General features: G+C 44.7%; 1 protein-coding gene across 1 annotated transcript in view; it reads right to left on the reverse strand.

Moving 5' to 3' along the window:
• LOC144142251 (multidrug resistance-associated protein 1-like) overlaps window positions 1-23,103 on the reverse strand; it is a 46,600-nt gene that overhangs the window by 8,818 nt on the left and 14,679 nt on the right. Inside the window, exons 10-23 of the mRNA XM_077673613.1 lie at window positions 22,436-22,690; window positions 21,102-21,305; window positions 18,273-18,419; window positions 16,221-16,305; window positions 15,668-15,867; window positions 14,465-14,641; window positions 12,793-12,960; window positions 11,122-11,366; window positions 9,710-9,914; window positions 8,484-8,700; window positions 5,554-5,698; window positions 4,921-5,086; window positions 3,249-3,448; window positions 1,195-1,321 (exon numbers count right to left, since the gene is read on the reverse strand). Coding sequence (XP_077529739.1) covers window positions 1,195-1,321; window positions 3,249-3,448; window positions 4,921-5,086; window positions 5,554-5,698; window positions 8,484-8,700; window positions 9,710-9,914; window positions 11,122-11,366; window positions 12,793-12,960; window positions 14,465-14,641; window positions 15,668-15,867; window positions 16,221-16,305; window positions 18,273-18,419; window positions 21,102-21,305; window positions 22,436-22,690 — 2,541 coding nt within the window. The remainder of the gene's footprint in view (window positions 1-1,194; window positions 1,322-3,248; window positions 3,449-4,920; window positions 5,087-5,553; window positions 5,699-8,483; window positions 8,701-9,709; window positions 9,915-11,121; window positions 11,367-12,792; window positions 12,961-14,464; window positions 14,642-15,667; window positions 15,868-16,220; window positions 16,306-18,272; window positions 18,420-21,101; window positions 21,306-22,435; window positions 22,691-23,103) is intronic.

Raw genomic sequence — 23,103 nt, forward strand, 5'->3', positions numbered from 1 at the left:
CTTTTAAAGTTAGTAACGTTCCCACTACGGGAAATGTAATCATAAAAAAACTAGAATTTTCCCTGGTGAGGGGCCACAGCTGCATCGAGATTTCTTGCGAGCTGTGCCATTTATCAAACTGAACAGCAGCGACTCATTTTCATTTTTATTTAGACAACCGAGCGCTTGCTCAACAACCTATTCAGATCTCAGCGATAACGACAGCATGCTAGCACTTCCTTATAAAGCAGTAAAGAATAAGACGCACTATTTGTGATATTTGAATAAAACGTCTCTCCTCGATGCTTGTGCAACATAGCCTTTCCTGTTGAACCCGCAGTGTGAATCCAACCCGTCATTATTTTTAACACGCGAAATGACAATTACGTCAATTACAAGTAATGTCAAGGAGCCTTTCTTCGTGTCTGCCAGGGTGCGCAGCGTTCGCATAGAAATTCGTTCGGCCAGGGAGGCCTACTTGAGGAGCTGTCCTGAGCTACGAAGCTTGGATTTCTCTCGTGGCCGCTTCGCGTTCACCACTGAACACAGTAGCGTTTCCATTGGGGTTCCATCAAAGCATGACTGGGACACCTACCAAGTGCCATTGTTGGTATAGAGGACCGTTTCTGACAACAGATAGAGCCGAGCAGTTTGTATCGCCGGAAGATGACACTTCCAGTCTTGCTACCAAACCAATTGCCCTATTTGAATTCCTAGACATGACCATTTGGCCTAAATGTGTACGGTTTTGCGGCAGTTTCTTGTACACTTGATGAATTGATGAACATGCGATATTATGCAACCACGTGAATTTCCACCATTCGCAGTCCGAACTGATAGAAATTTCACACGCAGTAAAGTAGCTAGCTGGTATCGTCTTCAGCACTTCGTAATGACACAAAAGGTATGTGTAAAATCCAGAACTGTATCCTTAGTAGTAGTGCAGCAGTTGATTCCAGCCTGCAAACTGCCTGGCTCAACCACGAGCATTGAGAACTGTAGTAGTTTTAAAATACGCGCTAAAGTGTCCACGGTCGCACGTTTGCAAGCTGTAAACACCAAAATGTGAAGATGAGCTGAGTCCTTAAAGGCATGTTGTGCCGAAAAATCGCGACTGATGTCACAGCCACTACTGGACCGTTTCTCGTACTACAAAAAACTGCGCCCATGAAGCATGCCATTATGAGCGGCAAAGCAGTAAAGCACCACAATTACCGTAAGCGCGTAGCTGACGGACAGACCGGCGAGACCCGGCGACAGGGTTTCGCGGGTGAGCACTGCCAGCAACGCTGCGATGAACACGATGCTGTACCCGAGGAACTCCAGCCGAATGGATAGCCACCTAGAAGAAGATATTTCCCGGGCACTTTTACCCTTGGCGCACTTTTTGGTAAGCACGCTTTCTTAAGGAAATTAAGGTGTCCGACGTAAAGCATCCAAAATACTTAGCAATTATTTACCGCGTGGTTTATCCGCGCTACATTCAGCTTAACACATTTCATAATGTTGCTTTACAAGCAATACTGGTCGCTAGAGAAATTGCGGAAAATTTAAAGACGCCAGCAGCCGTAAAGTATGGACGAAAATGAGAAAATCAAATGTAAGTTAACTACGAGAACATAGGACGGTGCGTTTTTTTATATATTTTCACATCTTTGGTCTGTTTTCGGGAATTCCAACTGCTAGCTGTGACGGCTGCAAAAGCAGGAAATGTTCCAGCCGTGATGGGCTGAATATTCCTCCTACTGTAGCCTTTATTCGCGATACGACATTTATTCCTTCTTGAACTTTTTGCCTACCACGTGTTTTTACCAATTCAATCAGCTGTCGTTACTGATAGTGTATAGCCCTGTAATTCGTATTACATGGGCGGCAGTTAAAAAAAACTGTATTTGATTAGCTCTCTGCCGTCATTCCATCTTCCGCTTCTTTGTTGTTACACAGGACTACGCATTCACAGATGCATCAAAGCATCGTTTCGCATGATCTTAAGCTCACAGAAAAAAGCCCAAAGTACCGTTTTATCGCTTGTGTACCTTGCTTCTGGTACAACATCCCTAAGGCTTCAACAGCAAGAGCACCGCTTGTTCAACGTCGCTGTACTCAGGGAACAAAAAGTGCACAGGCTCCTTAGGCAGTTACCGCAACAGTGATCACTCCGAATACTGGTATAATATTTTTAGCATATTTCTATTTTCCTGCTTAGTATTCCAGGGGTACCTAATATCTACATTGAAACAAAATAACACTGTTCTTGATTACAATACTTGGATTGTGTCATCTAAATATTCCACACAATTCAGACAAACATGTGATTTAAGAATTTATCTTCATCTATCAATCAGCTCTGTAAGGTGTAAATCACATCTGTCTGTAAATCCCTGTAAATCACATATTTGTCTGAATTGTGTGGAAAATTTATATGACACAATTTAGATATTGTAATCAAAGATAGTGTTATTTTCTCTCCATGTAGATATTAGGTACTCCTGGAATGCTAAGCAGGAAAATAGAAATATGGTAAAAAATTGTATGCCAATCTATATTCGCAGTGATCACTGTTTCATTGAGACGACTTTATAAAAAACGTCATGTAATAATAAAATCGAAATCTCTCTCGTAAGTTACGATGCGAATACAGCGCGACTGGGACAAGTTGGTTACTATATGACTAACCTCAGGGTCAAATAATGAAGCGTCATATTAAATGCCATTTTTTGTGCAGGTCGAGGATGATAAATGCCAGTAACGTCCTACAATATTAATTACATCATATACTACATCTTTGATGTGGTGGTATCACTTTTACACCTTTTTCTTTCACTCTTGGGCTTCCACGATGCAACCTGCGAGCTTAGCTGAATGTGTGATCTGGGTTCTGCTCACGGCTTTGCGCTTCTTCACTAGGGTACTTGTTAAACATTTTCTTGTGTGCGTCTCAGCAACCAATGCGGAACAGCATCATACACCTGCTCCAAATTCTTCCCCTAACACCTATGTCAACTGGGAATACTCGACAATGCTTAAAACCAGGGAGTGTCATTTTTTATAAGCAGTACACCCGCTTAATGTTTGCAATCATGATGTAGCTACAACGCTCAGATAGATGAAGAAGTATTTTCGTTCTCAATGCCGCACCAACTTGTTTAAGCGTGACATTTTAAAGATCACTTTTTCTTCTATGAGAACAATTCAGTCGCGTATATGTGCCGGTGTGCGCACTAGCCTCCTATAGTGGCTACTCCCACGATTGTTTTGAACCAACTCACCGACTGGCTGCGAGGCTGGGGAAATAGCTGCTGTGGTTAATGTCAGTCAGCTCATTGGAACGAGCCACAAATCGATCACTGGCACCGTATGCCCGGATGGAACTGCTGCCCGATACCGTCTCCGAGAAGTGTATGTAAATAGGGGAGCGAGAGATGGACTCGAGGCGTTTCAGCTGCCGCGATGTAGCTATGTAAAATTTCTGGAAAGACAAGACAACCGGACAACCGGAAAATAACCGGATTGATAGCAATATGTGCAATAGCAGTATTGATAGCAAAACACTTTGAACTTTTTCTCAGATAAGTCGAACAGCCAGAAAGTACTCCTGATGTTATTTTCTATTGCAGTCAGAATCATCAGGAGTGCTGAAATTCCTAACATCTTAGACTTTTTTGCAATCCTGGTAGAGCTTCCTGCACAATAATGAAGTCACAGCAGGCGCAATGCATTTCTCTTGTCATATATAGAGGACAACCATTTCTATTTGCTTCTCCGCTAGAAAACAAATAACATTTCATGTACCTATCTTTTCAGTTAAACATGTCAAAAACAGGTATGAGTCACACGGTCGTTGGGTAAGAGGCAGTCAGCCGTTACTTATTCATTCGCAACTCCTGGCCCCCAGCCACGTTTTAACACCTTGTACGTATTGGTTCTTTCTTCATCTTCTAAGCGCAGAGCACTTTATGGGTTCACCATGTCGTCGTAGCTCGCTAACGGTCAATGCAACTGCCGGAATCAGGCGGCGCAGCGAGATAACGGACCCAAGTAGAGCCTTCTGTACCGTCGTCAAAGAGTCACGCTGACGCTTCGAAACTCACGCGGTTTAAATAGTCATAACCGTTGGAACATCGTTAACTGCTGGCGCTTGTCATGCATCTCCCAGTTGTTTATCGCAAAAAAACTGCAAGTAGATTTCAGGCAAAATCTGTGTATATAACCGGCAGCCCTCGCGTTGTTTTAGGTAAGAATGCTCGTTGGGTTTGTTTTTACGATAGTAAGCGAAAAAAGCGGCCGCGCAAGAAAAAAATGGCGCGTTCGAAATGACGCAGAAAGGCTCCAGCCATGCAAGACAAAAATTACGCGTTCGAAATGCAGCAGAAAGGCTCCAGCCGTGCAAGAAAAAAATTACGCGTTCTAAATGCAGCAGAAAGGCTCCAGCCGCGCAAGAAAAAAATTACGCGTTCGAAGTGCAGCAGAAAGGCTCCAGCCGCGCAAGAAAAAAATTAGGTGTTCGAAATGATCCAAAACAGCTTAAATTAAAGCAAGTACAAAAATAACAGAACTCCCGCTGGCGAAGTTTCAGGCAGGGGGCGCGCGCACACTGCGGAGGCGGGAAATTTGAAATGCATTGGGTGGCAGCAGTGAGCGGATAACGGTGCTGCTGCCCATTATGGCGAACCACTGCTCTGCACTTCCGACAGCGTTCACATTGACTGGAACGGCTTTAAATTTTATAAAATAGCCACTGGCGCCGAGAATCGTGTGAGCAATTTTGTGTTGAAACGCGGAGCGTTCCAGCCACTAACGATCAAAGCAGTTGCTCGTGTCTTTGCATTATGCTTGGCACTGGCGGAAAAAAAATGCACCACAGCAGAACAAATTTTACTGACGAATGAAGCAAGAGATATTCGTGGCTATAAGAAAAGGGAAAATTTGAATGCTGAATACCTGAACGAAGTAGTAAATGATGAGCAATGGAATGACAGCGCCCAGAAAAATCGGGTTTTCCATTGAGATCAGGATGAAGGACACGATAGTTCGGAAGAATTGCAACATCAGCATACGCAAATTAAACCGTAGCGTCACATCAGCAGTGTCGATGTCCTTTGAAAACCTGCAAAAAATGGTAAACAGTGCATAACGCTGAAAGTCTATGTTGGAAACCAACCACAGCATCGCTTGACTGCTTTATAGGAAGCTGAGCTCTTGCTTGAAAGGTAACTTTTTTTTGCTGGATGCTAGCCTGATGCACAGTACATCTCTTCTAATCTACCTCTAATGCAAAAACCTTAAGACAAAAAAAATATATTCCCTCACACTCCATGTCGAACTTCCTACAGTTTATTTTCATTTCACTATCATATTAGACGTCCGTTATTTTCCAGGCAATGCTCTCAATAGACACGGTTTTCTAAACCTAGTTGCATTGTAGATAGACGCATTCTGAAAAGCATATTTACAATATCCGCAAGCAATCCAGTCGATCCTCATACAAAAAAACAGCCAATTTTTATGCCCTGCTTACACTTAAAATATATTTATTTTATTATGCCAACATTATTGCAAGAAAGATGCTCGAACCGGTTCAGGATTCTTCCCATTGGCGTGGTGTCGAAGAATGACATTGGGGAGCGCAGGACACGCTGCAGCATGCCAGCGTGCAGGACCTTGCTGCCTCTTAGCACTGCCAGATTCAACGAAATCGTGCCCACCAAGATGAAGAAAGCTGCAAAAAAAGGTACATAAATTCAGCTTTATCTACCTTTCAACACAATTGTTAAAAAGAATGTGAAAACTAAAAACTAAACAAAACTAAAAAACTAAAACAAAACAAAAAAACAAAACTAAAAAGAATGTGAAATATGTATTATCAGAAGTCGCGACAGATTTGTTGCAATTCACAAATAGGAGTGCATAGGTTTGAGCAATACTACCTAAAGAAATAATACATACACGTTGAGAGTACAATTTCCTAGCTTTTAACTAACATCCTGTTGTAATCATTTTCGCGGCAGATTTGCAAAAGCTCAATAATGAAGTATGAAAGCGACCAAACAGTAACGACTAACCGCGGTAACGTACAAGTTAGAACGGAACGCTAATATTCGAGAAGGTTACGTTTGGGGCTTGAGGCACTTAAGGCTCGTGAGCTATGAAGCGCGCAGTAGGGGATGACCGGTGGCGTAGCCAGGAATTTTTTCCGGGGGGGAGAGGGGGCTTTACCGAAAGAGGGGAGGAGTTAGGAGGGCAACGCTGCTTGCGCATTGTTTTTCTAAGCTTGAAATAACTGACGCGAATGGGCGATGTGCGTATGCTAAACGCTAACCGTAAAGCCCAACTTAACGAAGTTCGATAATGATGGTGGTGAATATGATGGTGATGATGGTGATGATGGTGGTGGTGATGGTGATGATGACATGAATTCACATGCGCAGGTATATGGGTGGGCCACGGGTGATTCGCTCGGCCGAAGGGCAGGCGATTATGCGGCACGCACCCGTGAGTGTATAGTCGTGAGCGTGCTTGTGAGCGGCTTGAGGACCCCGATGTTCGTCAGGCGAAAGTGGAGGCCAACATTGTGTGTTTACCATCAAATATTGCATGTTTTACATTTTCCTTTCGAAAAAGACGAATAATTTGTCTAATGAGCAATGAAGTACAGGCGAGCACGACTTCAAGGTCGATGCCGGTCGATGCACGAGCATCGACCGGCCAAGCGTGCCAGGAACGTAGCGATTCGTTTCGGAACCATGAAAATCGAGATTTTGTACTCTTCTCTCCCTCGTTGGCTCTTCCCTTTCATGCTTCAAGAATGCACCCCCCCGACCAACATGCCTCCCTTTCAGTTTTAAGCTTTACATTCGTTGTGATCAAGCACAGACTTGGTTGCCTTTTTTGGTTGCCGACGGTAAGGTAATTGGCAGGGAAGGTCTGCTAAAGCTAGTTTGGTCTTCTTCATTTGAACGAGTTGCGCTTCCGCGATAACCTTCAAAACTCACTCGACTGAACTTGCGGCACATTCGTTTATTATGACAGCGTGACAAGCAAGCGTGGGTCTTCGTCCTCAAGTAATCGCCACTTCGTCCTCAAGTAATCGCCACTTCGTGCTCAAGTAATCGCCTTTCTGGTCTTTTTCCATACTCGTAACGCCACTAAGTACCTACACTCAGCGGAGCACCTTATTGCACTGCTGTTGAGTGTTGAGCTTGTTGCACGCTTCTTAAAGTTCATTCTATTTCTATTTCTAACGAAAGATGGGTTTCACAAGCGGTAACCACATGTAGAGATGTTTGCGAGCGACGCTATAGTATATGGCGCATCCTCGTCCCAATCGCTCGCAGAGGCAGCCACATGAGAGTGATCGCGCTAGCGACGGCGAAGTGCGATCCAAATATTGCCGTACTGCGCCCTATAGTATTACAGAAGTGCACACGGCCGCAATGTTTTTTTATGTTTACATGTATCCCCAAAACTGGTAATAAACGTACTTCAGTATGCAGAGGGTCGTACTTTTCTAGGATGCACTATACCGGCGCCCGCTCATTCCTCTCGTTTTCTCCCTAAACCGGACGTTGCGCCCCTTACGGCTCTCCTATTGGATAGTCAGTCGTCCAGGCCATTTCCTGGCGATGAGCGATGTTTTCTGGCTTCTATGGCGAGACAGAAACTAGCGAAGCGGTTAGCTTTTTTCTGCGCGGCGAAAAGTAGTGCGTCGCTCGTCCCGTCGCTTCCCGTTTCGCCTGCAAATCGCTACATGTGGTTAGCGCTACACAGCAGATTTTACTGAACTGCAGTAGTCAATGAAAGGCGATGTCGGTAGGAAAATAAGCAAATCGAGGTTTGGTAGTTGGCCGAACCAATACACTTACATGGTCTGTCATGTTATTACATTTTGTACCAAAGTAAAGACAATAAATGACAAAATATGACGTTCAAATCCAGACCAAATGTATGTCCCCATGAAGCTTTTCCTGCTTCCCGCAGTTTCGCGGCCCTGCTGTTCCGCCAGCAAAACAGCACGATCTCATCCATCGGCTTGCGGCGGGATCCCGTAACAGCTCGGCACATTCGGCGCGAAATGCAGCAGAAGCTATTCGGACGTCGCCCGGACTGTATATATTTACATATACACTACCTAGAGTGGCCACAGGGATCAGATATCGGCTTAGTCTTTGCTTCCAGTTTTGCATAAACGAGCATGTCCTAAAAACTGCAGGTTTCGCGCCTGTACGCGACCTTAGGCGGTTCTTTAGGCGGCTTAAAGCGCATGCCACCCTGCCATGAAAATTTTCGGAAAGAGGGGCTGGTGTGCCCCCCTCCCCCACGGGCTACGCTCCTGGGGACGGGCATACAATAATTTAAACCACCTTGGGGGTTCTAGCACGCAAACCAATCACACCCACGGGACCATTTCTGGCCCTCCAATCCGCTTGAACAGAAGTCAATGTGGCATATAGTCGAACCAGCGATCAGTGTTCACTTGAGTTCAGGGTGTAGCAAGGTGTACTCACTCTCTATAAAGCCGTACATTGCGTACATGCTGATTCGGAAGTTGCGCTGCACAGGGTCGGTGGCGAGGACAGGGTCGAGAGAGTCGTTGCTCCACAGACTGAGCCAGTAGCTGCCCATGATGTTGAAGGTGTGAGAGAAGACGTACGAGAGCAGGGTGACGATGCTGAGCCACTTGCCCATTGCCTTGATGTACGCAAGGTACACCCACCATTTCACCTGCGTGCGAGGAAAAGGGGGGTGGGAAAGGAAGAATGGTTCAGGCTTAACTGTTCTCAATCTAACTATCACGAGCGAAAGTTAATACTATGCACAGTGTGTCTTGTGAAGGTTTGCCTTTGTTTGCGATTTCGCACCCTGCCGTCTAGCTATAACTACTGGATTACTGAATTCAGCCTTTCGCTTGCGCAGGAGGGCACGCACACACAGCCGAGCCGGGGCGCCACCTATAGCAAGACTGAGGGACCAAGCGGTTGCGATGCAGCCGTTGAACCATTGCCTAGTCACGTGGTTCACAGCGGTGAGACTCCAAGCGAGCCAAGCAATGAGAAACAAAGGCGCAGCTTGTGCATTGGCGGTGAAGGTCACTTGCGACGCGATGAATGACCTTCGCTCGGACAGTGCACTGCGTGTGGAGCTAAAAGTGGCAATAATGCATAAGCTTACCTCAGCCACCTTTCCTGAAATTATCAATAATGGATTTGGGGTAGAAAGGGGGTGGCGGCGGCGAAAGAGGACAGTGATGGCGCTCCAGAGATTGCAAAGCTTTGGTGTTCGGAAGTTGTTTCATACTGAAAAAACTGCTTAAAGCACAATACGGGGTCTAAGCAGACGCAACACAGTACAAACTCGTTGTCCTACGTGGTCTTATGTGTTATTCTAAACCTCCCCGTATTTGCGTATTTTGAGCAAATGAAGGAAATGACTTTTTTTCTGAGTATTCTTTGCACACCCCTACAGTCATCTGTCAATCGTTATATAGCCGATTGCCATCTGTGCGGGGAATCTTTGTAATAGCGTGACTGATAGGAAAGAATGAAATAATCCCTGATCACGGAATAATGTACCCATGTTGGTCGAAGCGGAAACGGCCCTAGTCTATCCAGGTTGAGCATATTGGAAAGTTGCGTTCAGCTACCTTTGCGTGGATCATGGCGATGGTATTGTTCAAGTCTCCCTCCTGCGCAGACGGATAATTCACGAAATCCTCAAGTAAGTGTTTACTTACCGAACCAACTTGCGCACTTTCGTCTTCGGTCAGTTTTGCTCCAGCAGCCATGACCGGTTTTGCCACTACTGCTTTTTCAGGTTTGCCTTTGGTAGCAACAGACTTATCACCAGCGCTACGTGTTGAAGACGTGCGACGTCGTCTCGCAAGACGTTCGGTGTCCGAGGTGGAGTCGCTTTCGTTAGCACTTAGTCTGGAGTACTGCCTGCAAGGGGTGCAATGCGAATGACGTTAATTTTTTAGAGAAAACAATTTCTGGACTTCAATAACATCGTTCTTATGCTAGAACATTTATTTATGCGGATGATTCTTGTCATGACACTAACAAGCTTTCCCATAAAAACATCAGTTTGTCTTCAGAATCCCTGACATCGTGTTAAAACCATTTGCAAAAGCATTGTGAAGCTGGAATTTACTCAAATGCAAATCAAAACAAGCGCTGGTACTTCGTTGTATTCCTAAAAAGATTTATCAAGTATCACAATAATTCTTCATGCGAAGAAGAAACACCTTGGCCTATGATGCGCCCCGTAGTGGTATCAGCTGCGTATACTTGCCTCCACCTCGAATTATTTACCATTCAGCAAAAATTTATCTTCTCGCTTCCGCTTGGTATCATTTTTCATGACTAACTTATCAGATTCCTGCGCTAAGAGTGTTAAGTAGAAAGTATGTCGCATATAGTAGCATGTTTACCGATTATTTGAAGAAAACTAAGCGAATAACTAGCTAAGGGAATGACTGAAGGAATGAACTAAGTGAAGCGCACATAAAGCGCGCAGTACACTTTTTTATTGGCATGACGACGGCGTTGTTCCGCTGAAGAATCTTTAGTCTGATTCAAAATAAGCTGATTTGGAGACTTCAAAAGAGCTGAAAATTGCCATGGGCATGCTGAAGTTCTTTTTCTTTCATCCAAAACAATGCAAAGTGTGCAAGCCACATTGTGATATCCATACAAATTATTCAGGCGGTTGAGCTAAAGGCCTAAAGACTTGATAGCACTTTCACTATCGCATATCTTATATTCACCCTAAGATTTCTCCTTTACTCCACGATATATAGTTAGATTCCCAACAGCGACATTGAGAAAAGCTAGGCAACTGACAAAAAAAGGTTGATGGAAGCAGTGTCTATACGAGTCACTTCTTTTTGAAACACCTGTGCGACCATTCTCCCCTGCTACAAATAGACGGAGGGCTTCTGGCATCAATCGCAGAAGCCGTTTTTTTACATACGCTCTTTTCATATACGTCATTGTTTGGAATAAAACATGCCAAGAGTAAGCCCTTGTTTGATGCACCAACCTCCGCAGCTCTGGAAAATCGCCGCTTTTTCCCTGACTGAAAGTTCTGCCCAAATATCCAAACAAATTTATTAGAGCATCACAATACAGCACCAGTGGTTCTTACCGGGCAAGTTCAGTAGTAGCTCCGACTTGGGACACAATTTCGCCCAGAAGTTGCATATCTTCGTCGGAGACGCCATCGGTCTCCTCGCCTTCTTGGAGGAACTGAACCAGGAAGTCAGAGAAAGCGCCGCCGCGGCTGACCAGCTCTTCGTAGGTGCCCACGTCGGAGATCTTCCCGTTACCAAGGACAATGACCATGTCCACTTGAGGAAGCACAGCAAGCCGGTGCGTAACCAGAATTCGGGTCTGCATGACAGCAAGCCAAGTATTAAACATCTAAAAATTTTAAATTCATCAGTAACCACTAAGAATTGTACCTCGAGATGAAGCTAGGGTTATTCATACTAACCATTTAGACACGAGGGATAGTTCCTTGACACATCGACTCACATGGTGCAATCACCATTATTTTGAAAAGAAGTAGAGCGTGGTGTTACGAATCGGCCAGCGCCACGTGTTTTCCCGCATCAGCGACCACGTGGGAATCGACCATGTGCGACCGCGTGTCGATGAATCGTACTTTCGTGTCTCGCCATGCCGGGTCAATCACCTCGCTTTGCAACGTGCTTCCGGCAGCTGCCAGCGCCACACCCTTCAGGCACCTGCCTGACCTTCCCGGCTCAGACGGTTCGCTATCGGCACGATCAACCTTTAGATAGCGCGACCCCGGCACCTTTCAAGGACACTCTCTCCCCTCTCTCGGACGCCACGAGGGGCGAAGCCATGACTCGCGAACTATGGAAACGTGTGTGTGTCTGTGATTTCATGGCGTGTTACTCTTGGGGGCGTTTTTTGGGTATAAATAGAAGCAGCACAAACGTTGAAATTCATTCCTGTCTGAGCAGCGAATCCATGCGGTCGCTCTGCTCGAGTCCTGTATAGTGACCTCGCCCGTCGGGGCATTGTATGTTTTTTTGGCTTCGGCTCACCTCTCGCTATGAAGTAAACAGTTACGTTACCCTACTGCTCTGGACTTCTTCACGGCTGCAACAGCGGCTGGCCGCTCGCATCATACACGTTACCCATCGTATGTTGGAGGCCACGGAACAAGGATCGGGTGCCCCCGCCCGGTCCCAACAGTGGCCAGGAGTTTGCTCATACAGAAGCTGCGTCAGCTACACGCAGCCGACATGCGCTCGTTACGGGAAGTCCCTAGTTTCCCTTGCAGCAAATACATGCGACCAAACCAAAGCATCCTGCAAAATATTTATGCTATACTTCACGAACCCACCATATGAACACAACTGCTCTCTAAAACTCAAACTTTAAGGTTTTCTGCTGCTACGGTCACCCTGGGCTTTCATGTGCGCCGTGGTGGAGGGCTGCAAAATAATTCAAATCACCCGCCGATCTTTACCATACCCCCAATTTCCGACGCAAGGGCGTGTTAATTTTTCGTCTCCATCCGAGAAATGGATGCTGCGGACAAGATCAAACCGCATGCTTAAGCTCAGCAGTACAAATACTTACCCGCTGAGCCACAGAACAGTTCTGTCAAGCAGTTCTGGTTGTGTATTAGTTCTAATGAATATAATTGTATGATATACAAGCAGTGCAAGCAGTTCTTGTTGTATAATAACCAAGCCTAAAACATTTGCACTGCAATGTTCTGTTGTTGATACGTAAGCATCCTATCATATTGGACTTAAAGTCTCCTGCAGTTGGTTTGTACCTTCTTGCGAAGTAGCCCCTTGGGGCCGATGACCTTGTCGAAGATGTGCTTGCCGACATGCGAGTCAACAGCGCTGAGCGGGTCATCGAAGAAGTAGATGTCCGAGCCGCTGTAGACGGCCCTCGCAAGGCTGATGCGCTGCTTCTGACCGCCGCTGAGGTTAATTCCCTGTAGAGAGAGAAATGGCATTCATTTATAGTGAGACACGCGTGTCAATTTGCCATGCCACAGCACCACCATCACTTATACGTCTTGATTTCGTCACTTGTAACTGCAATTAGACCTACCAGCTTTCTAGATATCTGTCACATGTCGGCTCATTAGGACCAAATATGCGCCAATCATGAAGATTAAGGTGAGCAATTCGTTTAGTTTTCCATAGTGCTTTTTACTGCGTTATAAGTGCCGCATTTGTGCTCTTCGTTCCACTATTGGGATCACAAAAAGGACGCGACGAGCTACTGAGGCACAGGTTCCAGCTTTTTCTAGTTGCTTTCCGAGTAGCACGAAGGTACTCACAGTCGAACCAATAACTAGAGGAATAAAATTACGAGTAGAATATTTATGCACGAAGCGTATATCCTGGCGAATTCCTGACAATTTTCGGCATTTATTTTCTGGGTTAGGTTTTGCTGTTTGATTTTTGTAAACCGGTTTAAATTCACGGAGACCCAACCACAGCAAGAAGCATTTCTGCCACAACAGCGCGTTGAAGACAGAGTGTACGTAGGCGAGAAGGTCTCCGTACTGCTCCCTGTGGTACAGTTTACAAACGTCAGTATTGTTTACAAAAGAAAAGTAGGGTACATCTACGGCAAACAAAAGCAGATCCCTAATGGAAGAGGGCTCTGTTCTTTTCTATAAGAATACGCATTAGTTTAGTTGTCTTCATCACCAATTAAAACCACTCAATGTATCTGATAACTCGCGCGAAAAGGGGGGATTTAATACCACAAAAGAACTCGCACGCGTTGTCCCGCCAAGCCTGTCGTAGAAACGGCAACCAAGATTTCGCATTTTGTACTCAATTTATCGTTCAGAAATGTAAAATGAGGGTGCCATGTGCTTTGAAGGAGACGAGAAGCTGGCTTCCTATGTTCCGATCCCCTGTGCCACGGCACAACCGCCGATAACTCCTGCGCACCGTTCGGTGGTTTACATCAGTATAGTTATTGTCCTTCCCGTTTATCTGTCAGCCATACCTACCCATGCTTTCTCGTTCATTTACTCCAAGTAATCGTTGACGTCCATGTTGAGGCTCATGGAACTAAACGTCTGTTAGGCATATCACACAAAATCAATTTATCAAGTGCTGGAGATTATCCCCACCCAGTATGGGCCCGAAATTATGAAGTATCTGCTTTGCGCGTTTTCAGAACCATTCGCACAGATCTCATACTCTCTTTTCTTGCTAGTTCTCAACCCTCAAAAACTGCATTTGCTACGACTCTCAAATACTTTCGCAGGGTTCAGCGGGGCCCGTTTCATGATGTACAAGTGACTGTTTCAGTGGCAGTCAATACAAAATTTGTGAAAGCTTGTCAATGAACAGCTTGGGTGGCCTGAACGTGCTTCGCAGTTATTAACATCTCAGCAGCAGAAGGTTAAACCTTTACTGTCAACATTAGAAGTATAGCCCATAAGAACAGTTTACAATAAAAGGCGTGCGCACCTTCTCGCCTACTTCCGTGTCGTCACCACCCGGAAGGATGTCCAAGTCTGGCTTCAGTGCACATGCTTCGATAACCTGTTCATAGCGCTCCTGGTCGAACGGCTGACCAAATATGATGTTGCTTTTGACGCTGGCGTTTTGAATCCAGGCTTGTTGAGGACAGTACGCCACTGTGCCCTGCAAGAAAAGATTGGTTTTATTTGCAGAGCCGCAAGAGATGCTACAAAAGTGTTGACACTCGTTTGCGGTGCATGCACACTTGGTAAAAAGCCAGCTGCAATGCAATGAGTCTACCGTGTATTAAGCGTGTATATTTCACCTTGCCTGGATTTATCAGATTGTAAATCAGATTGTAAATCAATTGTAAAATAAGTTTGTAAATCAGATTGTAAAATCAATTGTATTTATCAGATTGTAAATAGGCTGCATGAGTGCTATACAGGTAAATTTATAGCATTGAAAAATATACTGTTTTGTTTCCCAATCAACAACTGCGTGTTCAAGTGAAATAAGCCTTGTAGAGAAAACTTATTGTGGCATGTCTAATTGAATCCATGTAAACTGATGTATTAATAAAATAACTTTCGTATCCACTGCGAAGCTCTGCAGGATGATGCCACTTCAATTACAAGTTTTGCTACTACCACGACTTGTGGCTTCATATGGCCGCAGTATTCCAATGACGTAATATTTAAGGCGCGCAAGTAGCCTAGCTCATGCTCGTTACTTGTACTACTGTATGCTGAAGTTCACTAGATCTGTACAACTTCCAATTCAAAAGTCTCCACATGGAACAGGGGTAATTACCATGTTCAAAACACAAAGTGAACGAAGTTAAAACACCAGGTCATGTCAGTGTACACTCTTCTACCGGGTGGATAAGCAACAGGATTCAAATATTTACGTTCTCTTTTGTTGATCTCATATGCAACAGTTACGTGGTATTTAGTACTCCGCTTCCTGTAAATTGTTACTCAGAAACAAGTAACGCTGACTAGCTTACAGAAGTAACCCCGACGTATACATATGTGTGTGGTTGAAGTAACGCTGACTAGCCTACAGAAGTAACCCCGACGTGTACATATGTGTGTCGTTGCACGTCATTTATTTATCCCGAGCTCTCGTTTTAATTTAACAATTCTCTTCACGAATTTTTATTAGTATCTCTACCGTGACTAACAAACTGCAACAAACTCTACTCACATTGATGGTAACCGATCCTTTGAGCTTCACCATGTCGCCCAGCAGAGAGGACAGCATGGAAGACTTCCCGGAGCCAACAGAGCCAACGACAGCAGCGAGCCCACCTTTAGGAATGCTGATGTTGAGGTCAGTCAGTGTGGCCTCGGAGTCCTTTGACCAGGAGAAGCTGGCGTCTTTGATGATGAGTGGATTTCCGGCAGCTGTATGGCGAAGTTTACAGGACATCAGCACCCGAGGTATGTTTGTCAAAGTGCGTTAGCCATTAGCCAACTATATATTCTATATTCCAAAGAGCCGCAAATGCAGTTTAACGAGAGGTTAGGAGGAAACAAAAACTATTTTTTATTTATGCAGATAAGTAGCACCAAATTTTACAACAAAGACAATGGTTTTTAGTAGAACCTGTTAATGAGAATTAATGAGCGTTTATTTTTCCTTACATCATTTTTTGCCGTACTCAGTGTATTGTTTTACGGGTTAAAATGACTAATGAAGCAAGAACTCTCTATAGGCGTGTTTTATCAGTAAAAGTCCACAATGGGAGTGTACAAACCTCCGTTTGGATTATGCTCAACGGCATGCGGGTCCAGTTCATCCGATCGAAGGTACTTGTTTATACGTCCCAGCGAGACGAAGAACTGTAGGTAATGAAAATGGCTGGTTAGTATTATCCTGGCATTTGTTATAAATTCATATCAAGGCAAGCCTCTTGTGCGGTGATGTCACGACTTTGTTAAAATGACAGCAGGAAGCTGTGTGCTTTCTTAAAGCCTCGAGAAGATAAAGTCGTAGTCAAACGTTGTATACAACGCCAAATCATACAGCCCTTCAGCAGCAAATTGGTGAGCCTGTCAAACCCTTAACGGCAACGACTGAAGCCGGAAAACTTTTGCAGCTTTGTAAACAAATAACCCCTATATCACTACAACAGCGTTACAGTATACTAGTAGATATGGTACACTGTAGGATAGAATTTTTCAGTTCAACGGCTTGAATGGAGACGATGATTTGCCGAATTATGGCTGTTCATTCAGTGGCCTGGCCATACCATGAATTAAATAACCAATATGCCACTTTTTTACCTTGTTCGTTGCTTTTCATACGAACAATACTGTTCCCAGTTTGCTAGGTGGAAATGTGCGACCAGAAAAAAACTTGAACTAAGCCCTCCGCAAGTTTTGCCGTTCAACTTTGTCAAGTGCAGTTAGTGTTCATTACTTGTTTCACAAGAAAGGGCATTCGACCACATCTGGAACACCTTCGGTTTCTTCGGTCGACCAAATGAGAAAGGGCTATGTTGTTGAAGGTAGCAAATAAATAGATAGTTATTTAGGCGCCTAATGACACCTACAGAGTTCATGCAGGCACTTCGCATCTTTGCGTGATTTGAACTCGCGACTGCGGCTAGAAAGAAGGAAATGTGGAACCTCCGTCTACTCGGAAGAGCGCCTATAAGCCACTGAGAAACAATGAAGAACAAAAAAGACGTGGTGATCATCTGTGCAACTGTGAATGCTATGTTTTTTTACGACAGCCATATCTCACGGAAACCATCTGAAGCGAGCCACAGGCGCTATCGGTACAGATAAAGTACTGTGCCTCTTTCAAATTTCTTTCAAAAGGAAAAATCACTGAGATGACTGCAAGAAGCGACCAGGGTCCCAACATGTCTTTTGCTAAGCCTGTTCTCGGGCTCGGACCGTATTTCTTCCCCAAGCATGTAACTATAGCTGAAACTTTCAAACAACATAGGGCTTACCGCGGTTCCGGGCAAGTTAACAAAATTGAAAGTGAAGGGGTTTTACGGGCCCACGCTGCACCTGGTAGATGAATCATCCATGGCCGCGGTTTAAGAATTCATATACACCATGTGGAGAAATTTAACGCACTCAAAACACAAGCGTTGTCGTTTTTTTTTTCTTCTTTGAAAACACGGCTGAGACGGCAAGAATCAGACCAAGCTAATCGGGCTCACAGCACAACGACTCACCCACTGAGCAACAGCGGTGGTCCCGGCCCTGAGAAAGTTATTTTCACTAGAAGCTAGCAAGCAGGTTGTGGGGCACGAAGCCAAGAAGCAACCATAATTTTTTCACTATGATAAAACAAGGAAGGAGTGCGATAAGTTAATGAAAAAAATTCAAACTCTTATTTCTTTACAGCTCTACTTTCTCAGCCTGTTCGGAAAGAGCGACAAGTGGTAGATAAGGTCATGCATTCCCATGCTTCCTTTTCTTTTTCGTGCCCTTGCTTTTTTTCACGTAGGCATGCACGTCTGAACACATTGCTGGCATCAGGAATACTGGGACATATACGTTCACTGGGTTACCGCCTAACCTAATTAATGTAATGTGTTTGTTTGGGAGAGTTGGTGTCCCAACTGAACAAACAATTGCGCAGAACGACACGACGCTTCAGGTTAGATACACCACACCATAGGAATGCGTATTGTGTCGTGAATCTCAGCTGTGTTGCCGTCGTGTCTTTTTCTGCAAAGGAACGACGGTACCACTTTGCATTACTGTGTAAGTTCTGTGCCTCAGACTGTGAAAAAAAATACGTAAACGTAGATTGAACAATGAGAACAAGAAGGCCACTGACTTACCATAGCGGTGAATGTGATGAGCATTGGTAGGAGAGCCAAGGGCACGCGAAGTATGTTGAACAGCGAAAGCGACACGAAGGCCTTGTTCGCGTCAAGGATGTTCGCCGGGTCGATGGCAATGAACACTGCGAAGCTGGCCAGTGCAACCTGCATGGTTAGGCAGATGTGAATGTTACTACAGTAAAAGCTCGTTAATTCGGATCTCACGGGACCGGGAAAAATGTCCGAATTATCCAAATGCAGAGTTAATGAATGAATAGAAAAAACAACATTAAAATCACGTTGGAGAAGCATACCTTTATTTGCTGAAGTATTTTGTAATAGCCGTCTGCTTTTTCGCGCAGATTCCGGCTGACATTACAATTTTTCTTAACTCTTCCAAGTGGCCAACAGCACACAAACTGTCGGAACTGCTCAGACAAACGTCCTCCAATATCAAAAGCGCCTCAGAGACTTCTCGTGAGGTGCGATGAGATTGAGAGAGAGAGAGAGCGATCTTTAATGAAGTCTGGCGATGTTAGCTGGGCTAAAATGCCTAACTTGCTACGCCAGTTGATTACGTGATGAAGATGATGGCGATGATGTTCACGAAGTTGATGCGTACATATACGGCGAGTTATTCACAGCGACTGGTCTAGACCTGTGTGTTGCAGGTACTCTATCAGAGCTTTGGTAGCCCGTAAAGCACGTTTGGGACAAGCGCATGGGGATGAGGTCGTGGCTGCACCTCCTCGCATGACTCTTCGTCAGAATCGTGGTTGATGACGATGGCGATGCCTCTCAGGTTTCTGTTTCACTCCAGTGGTTCCAGTGCTGCTAATTTACCACACTTTTGTGAAGCGGCAGCCGTCAGCATTTGTCCGAATTAAGCGGTGCGGGGCCGAATTCTGACGAAATAACGAAGGTTTGGTCCCATACACTAACATGTGCTTTGGCCGGGACCAATAGAGCCGTCCGAATTATCCGAATTTCCGTTTTAACGGGGGTCGAATTAAGGAGCTTTTACTGTATTTAAATTTGTATAGCAGCGCAACTACTGCAGTGGTTGAGACACGCGCACAATCATAGGAAAAAGTTAGGAGACTGTGATTCTCTGCACGTGCACAAGCAACCCTCCCTTGGCTCATTTGCGCCATTAAGCGGGAACAAATAAATATTGATTGATTGATTGTGAGGGTTTAACGCGCCGACGCAACGCAGGCGATGAGGCGCGCCGTAGTGGAGGGCTCCGGATTAATTTTGACCACCTGGGGATCTTTGTCGTGCGCCGAAATCTCGTACACACGGGCGTTTTTGCTTTTCGCCTCCATCAGAAAAGCGGCCGCCGCGGCCGGGAATCGAACCCGCGACCTCGTGCTCAGTAGCGCAACGCCGTAGCCACTGAGCCACCGCGGCGGGTGGAACAAATAAATATTGCTTCTTATTTTCAACGTTACTGCATCGGACACCGCATCAATGGCAGCTTTTATAGCGTTCTCCAATACAACATTGCAGGTTTGCGCTATCCTGTGTGTATGAAACGCTAAGAAATGCGGATATCTTTTAGAGCTTTAGACAGCGCACGTAGATTTCTGATCCCTGATCCCTAGCACAACCATCTTGTGGCCTACCCATGCAGTGCTTGCACTCTAAAATGACTGTTCAAGGAGGCCGCCGTTCGCTGGAGATCGAGTTTTGCAGGGCGGATAAACCAGGAGGTTATCATTTCTCCCCTACGCTGCAGTGTGCCTTCCCTGGTTTACGTTTTGTTGGTTTACTGAATGACCAGAGTTTACTGGTTACGATAATGAAACTCTTGACATTTTGTTGAATGAAAAACAAGGCCAGCACGCCGGAGATGTCCCCGCGCACCTTTATTTGCGCCCGCGTTATAGTCACGTTTGTGCTACCGCCCTTAAAGGGCTGCAATACGTACAAATCAAAATAAATTATAAAAATAATATAACGACAAGTGAGTGCCATCAAATGGGGCATAAAACAAGCATCCATAAATGAAAACATCCAGGGCCTGAGCGGCACAACATTTGTGCATTGACTTCATAATCAATGTTCTATGCAGGGCTCAGGGCACGAGATATGCGCAGCTCTCCGCAAAAGTAGGCCCGTACTGTTCAAGCAAATAAAACGATTCTCGATGCACGTTGCAAAAGCATTCCTCTATCACGGACGAATATAATCCCATACCCGACAAACACGCACTTCATCGCATCTAACCTATACTCCCTGCTCTTCAACTTTTAGGAGGGTACGGGTACAGTCCACAATGTCACATGGGAATGCGCAGCGAACCCCTAACTGGAGCCAATTCACGCCCCTTCCTGTGGCCAGTAAGAGCGAGTGCTGTTGAGCTCCGACCCTGACCACCAGCTTCGGCTGGCCAAGAGAGCCGTCGCAGATGAAGAATCTCACGGAGTCCTGGATTAAAGCCACCACTCCTCAGTATTGACTACAATACACGTTTATGCTTTCTCTCTCTCTCTCTCTCTATATATATATATATATATATATATATATATATATATATATATATATATATATATATATATATATATATATATATATATATATATATATATATATATATATATATATATATATATATATATATATATATATATATATATATATATATATATATATATATATATATATATATATATATCTCCACACGTGGCACTGCAACTGGTGAATTAAATACTACAGGGTAGGGAAATGTAGTGCTTCCATATTTCTGGTAAATAAATTATTTTATTGTTTATGTGAGGCGCTAAATCATTAATGCAGCGAGAGGGTTAAGCAGTAGTAACTAGATGACAAGATGGCGCCCACCAGAAACGGAGCACACGTGAACGCGAAGATGACAGCGGCGCTCAGGTAGGCCTGAATCTTGAGAGACTTGATCTCGTCGTCTCGGATTTGCTGCACCCGCTCTTGGAACGAATTCTCCCAGGCGTACAGCTTCAGCACCTTTATGCCGCCCAGGATCTCGTTCATGAGCTTCAGACGCCGGTCCTTGTGCTTCATCAGTTGAACCTGAAATGCACATCATGAGTTGTTTAAACTTCAGGCTACGTTGCGGAATTCGTTCAAGCCGTTAAAAAGCAATATTTTTTGTTGCGGTAATTTTTTGTACTGCATCCAGCCTAGATTTTCTGGGACTATTTTCCGTGCTACATTAAAAGAAATTACGAAGGACACTGGTGTAAGAAATTAATAGTTCTACGCTAGCAATAGCCCATTTTTTAAAATATAAGCCCAGTTTAAAATAGGCGGTCAGCTTAAGAGAATAATGGTGGAACCATTGAAACTTGAGACGCCTACAATTTTATTATCATTTTAAATCAGTCAAAAGTGACAATTCAATTGGAATCGACCCAGCCAAAGTTGCATTTGCCTGGCTTATGGTACCAAAAATATCCTTGTTCTTGAACAGGGTGTGAAGCTGGGTGAGTCAACATGGATTGATAGTATATCAGCGCACGGAAAGGAAGAAACAAGAATGGACGGACGTGGACGCAGACTGATATCAGTTAACGATTGTGAGCGCTGCTTTTACTACAAGTAAGTTATACATTCCAACTTTATGTCTACAGTCAAGTTCGTTTTGGTATCATAACCTTTAACATTTTGATGCCACCCGCGCTGTCACTGCAGGAATGTTTAATATGTAAGAAGCCAACTGCCCCATCACATGCATTAGATTGATCGTAGGGTTCAACGCGCCGACGCAACGCAGGCGATGAGGCGCGCGGTAGTGAAGGGCTCCGGATTAATTTTGACCACCTAGGGATATTTAACGTGCGCCGAAATCTCGCTTGATATGCATTACAGGACCCGATTTTTCAAAGATAGTCTTTCAATTTCTCGGTGTCTTCCGTCCTGTCTCTGCGCTGTTTTCCTAATTAAGACTATTGTATAGAAAAAGAGCTTAAGACATGAGATTTGTAATCCCTAATCAAGCGTCCTCATTCACAGCCAACTATTACAAGAAAGAAGCGCAAATTGAGCTGTAGATTTAGAGGCAAACATGAAGCCCTGAAGCTATCAATCGTTAGTTGCCTTAGGCACGTTTATAGGTTTAATCTTGTGTTTTCCACCGTGAAGATATTCTACTTGTAAATAGCATAATGTTAAGAACCGCCTCGCGGCTGTTTTCAGCTTACTTGGTGTTTTCGGATGTATGCAGCCACCACACCGTTGACAGGCAGAAGAATAATCATGACGCCAAGACCTCCTAGAGTGGCGATGCCGAGCTGCCCCCAGAGCAGCCAGATTGCAAGCCCGATTTGCAGGGGTGTAATCCAGATTAGATTGTAAATCTGGATGTAGTCCATCACTCGTTGAGTGTCCACGGACATGACGTTGACAATTTCGCCCGTCGTATAACACCCCCTGGCGACGGCAGACAGAGCCAGGGCCTGCATGAGGAATTTAAAAGTCGACAGTGTGTATCCATGTCAATCTTGTTGAAGTACAGATGCAGTCAAAAGTAAACGGATCAAGGGTTCATGAATCTACAAGAATTTATCCGACACGCGGCTGTGAGCGTATACTTGAGGTCAGCAGGCGGCTTTCAGTTCAGAGTGACTTACTCAAGAACTCCCTTAGAGGATTCTGGTCCCGTACATCGCAGAATAATTGGCGCAAATGTTGAAACCCGCGGTCCAATTACTTTAGCCGGACCCGTGCGTTATAAGTTTTTCTAAGTCAAACAATGCATAAGTTAAACGCCCTCAGGAGCCCAAATTATCCTTGCAATTGTTTTTAATGAAACCCGATTTCCAAAATCCGATTCTATCATCAAAAGAAATAAAGAAAACAGCATACGCGT

Source organism: Haemaphysalis longicornis, unplaced genomic scaffold (assembly GCF_048455015.1).
Source record: "Haemaphysalis longicornis isolate Haplotype H1 unplaced genomic scaffold, Haemaphysalis longicornis Haplotype H1 scaffold_6, whole genome shotgun sequence".
Classification (NCBI taxonomy): domain Eukaryota; kingdom Metazoa; phylum Arthropoda; class Arachnida; order Ixodida; family Ixodidae; genus Haemaphysalis; species Haemaphysalis longicornis.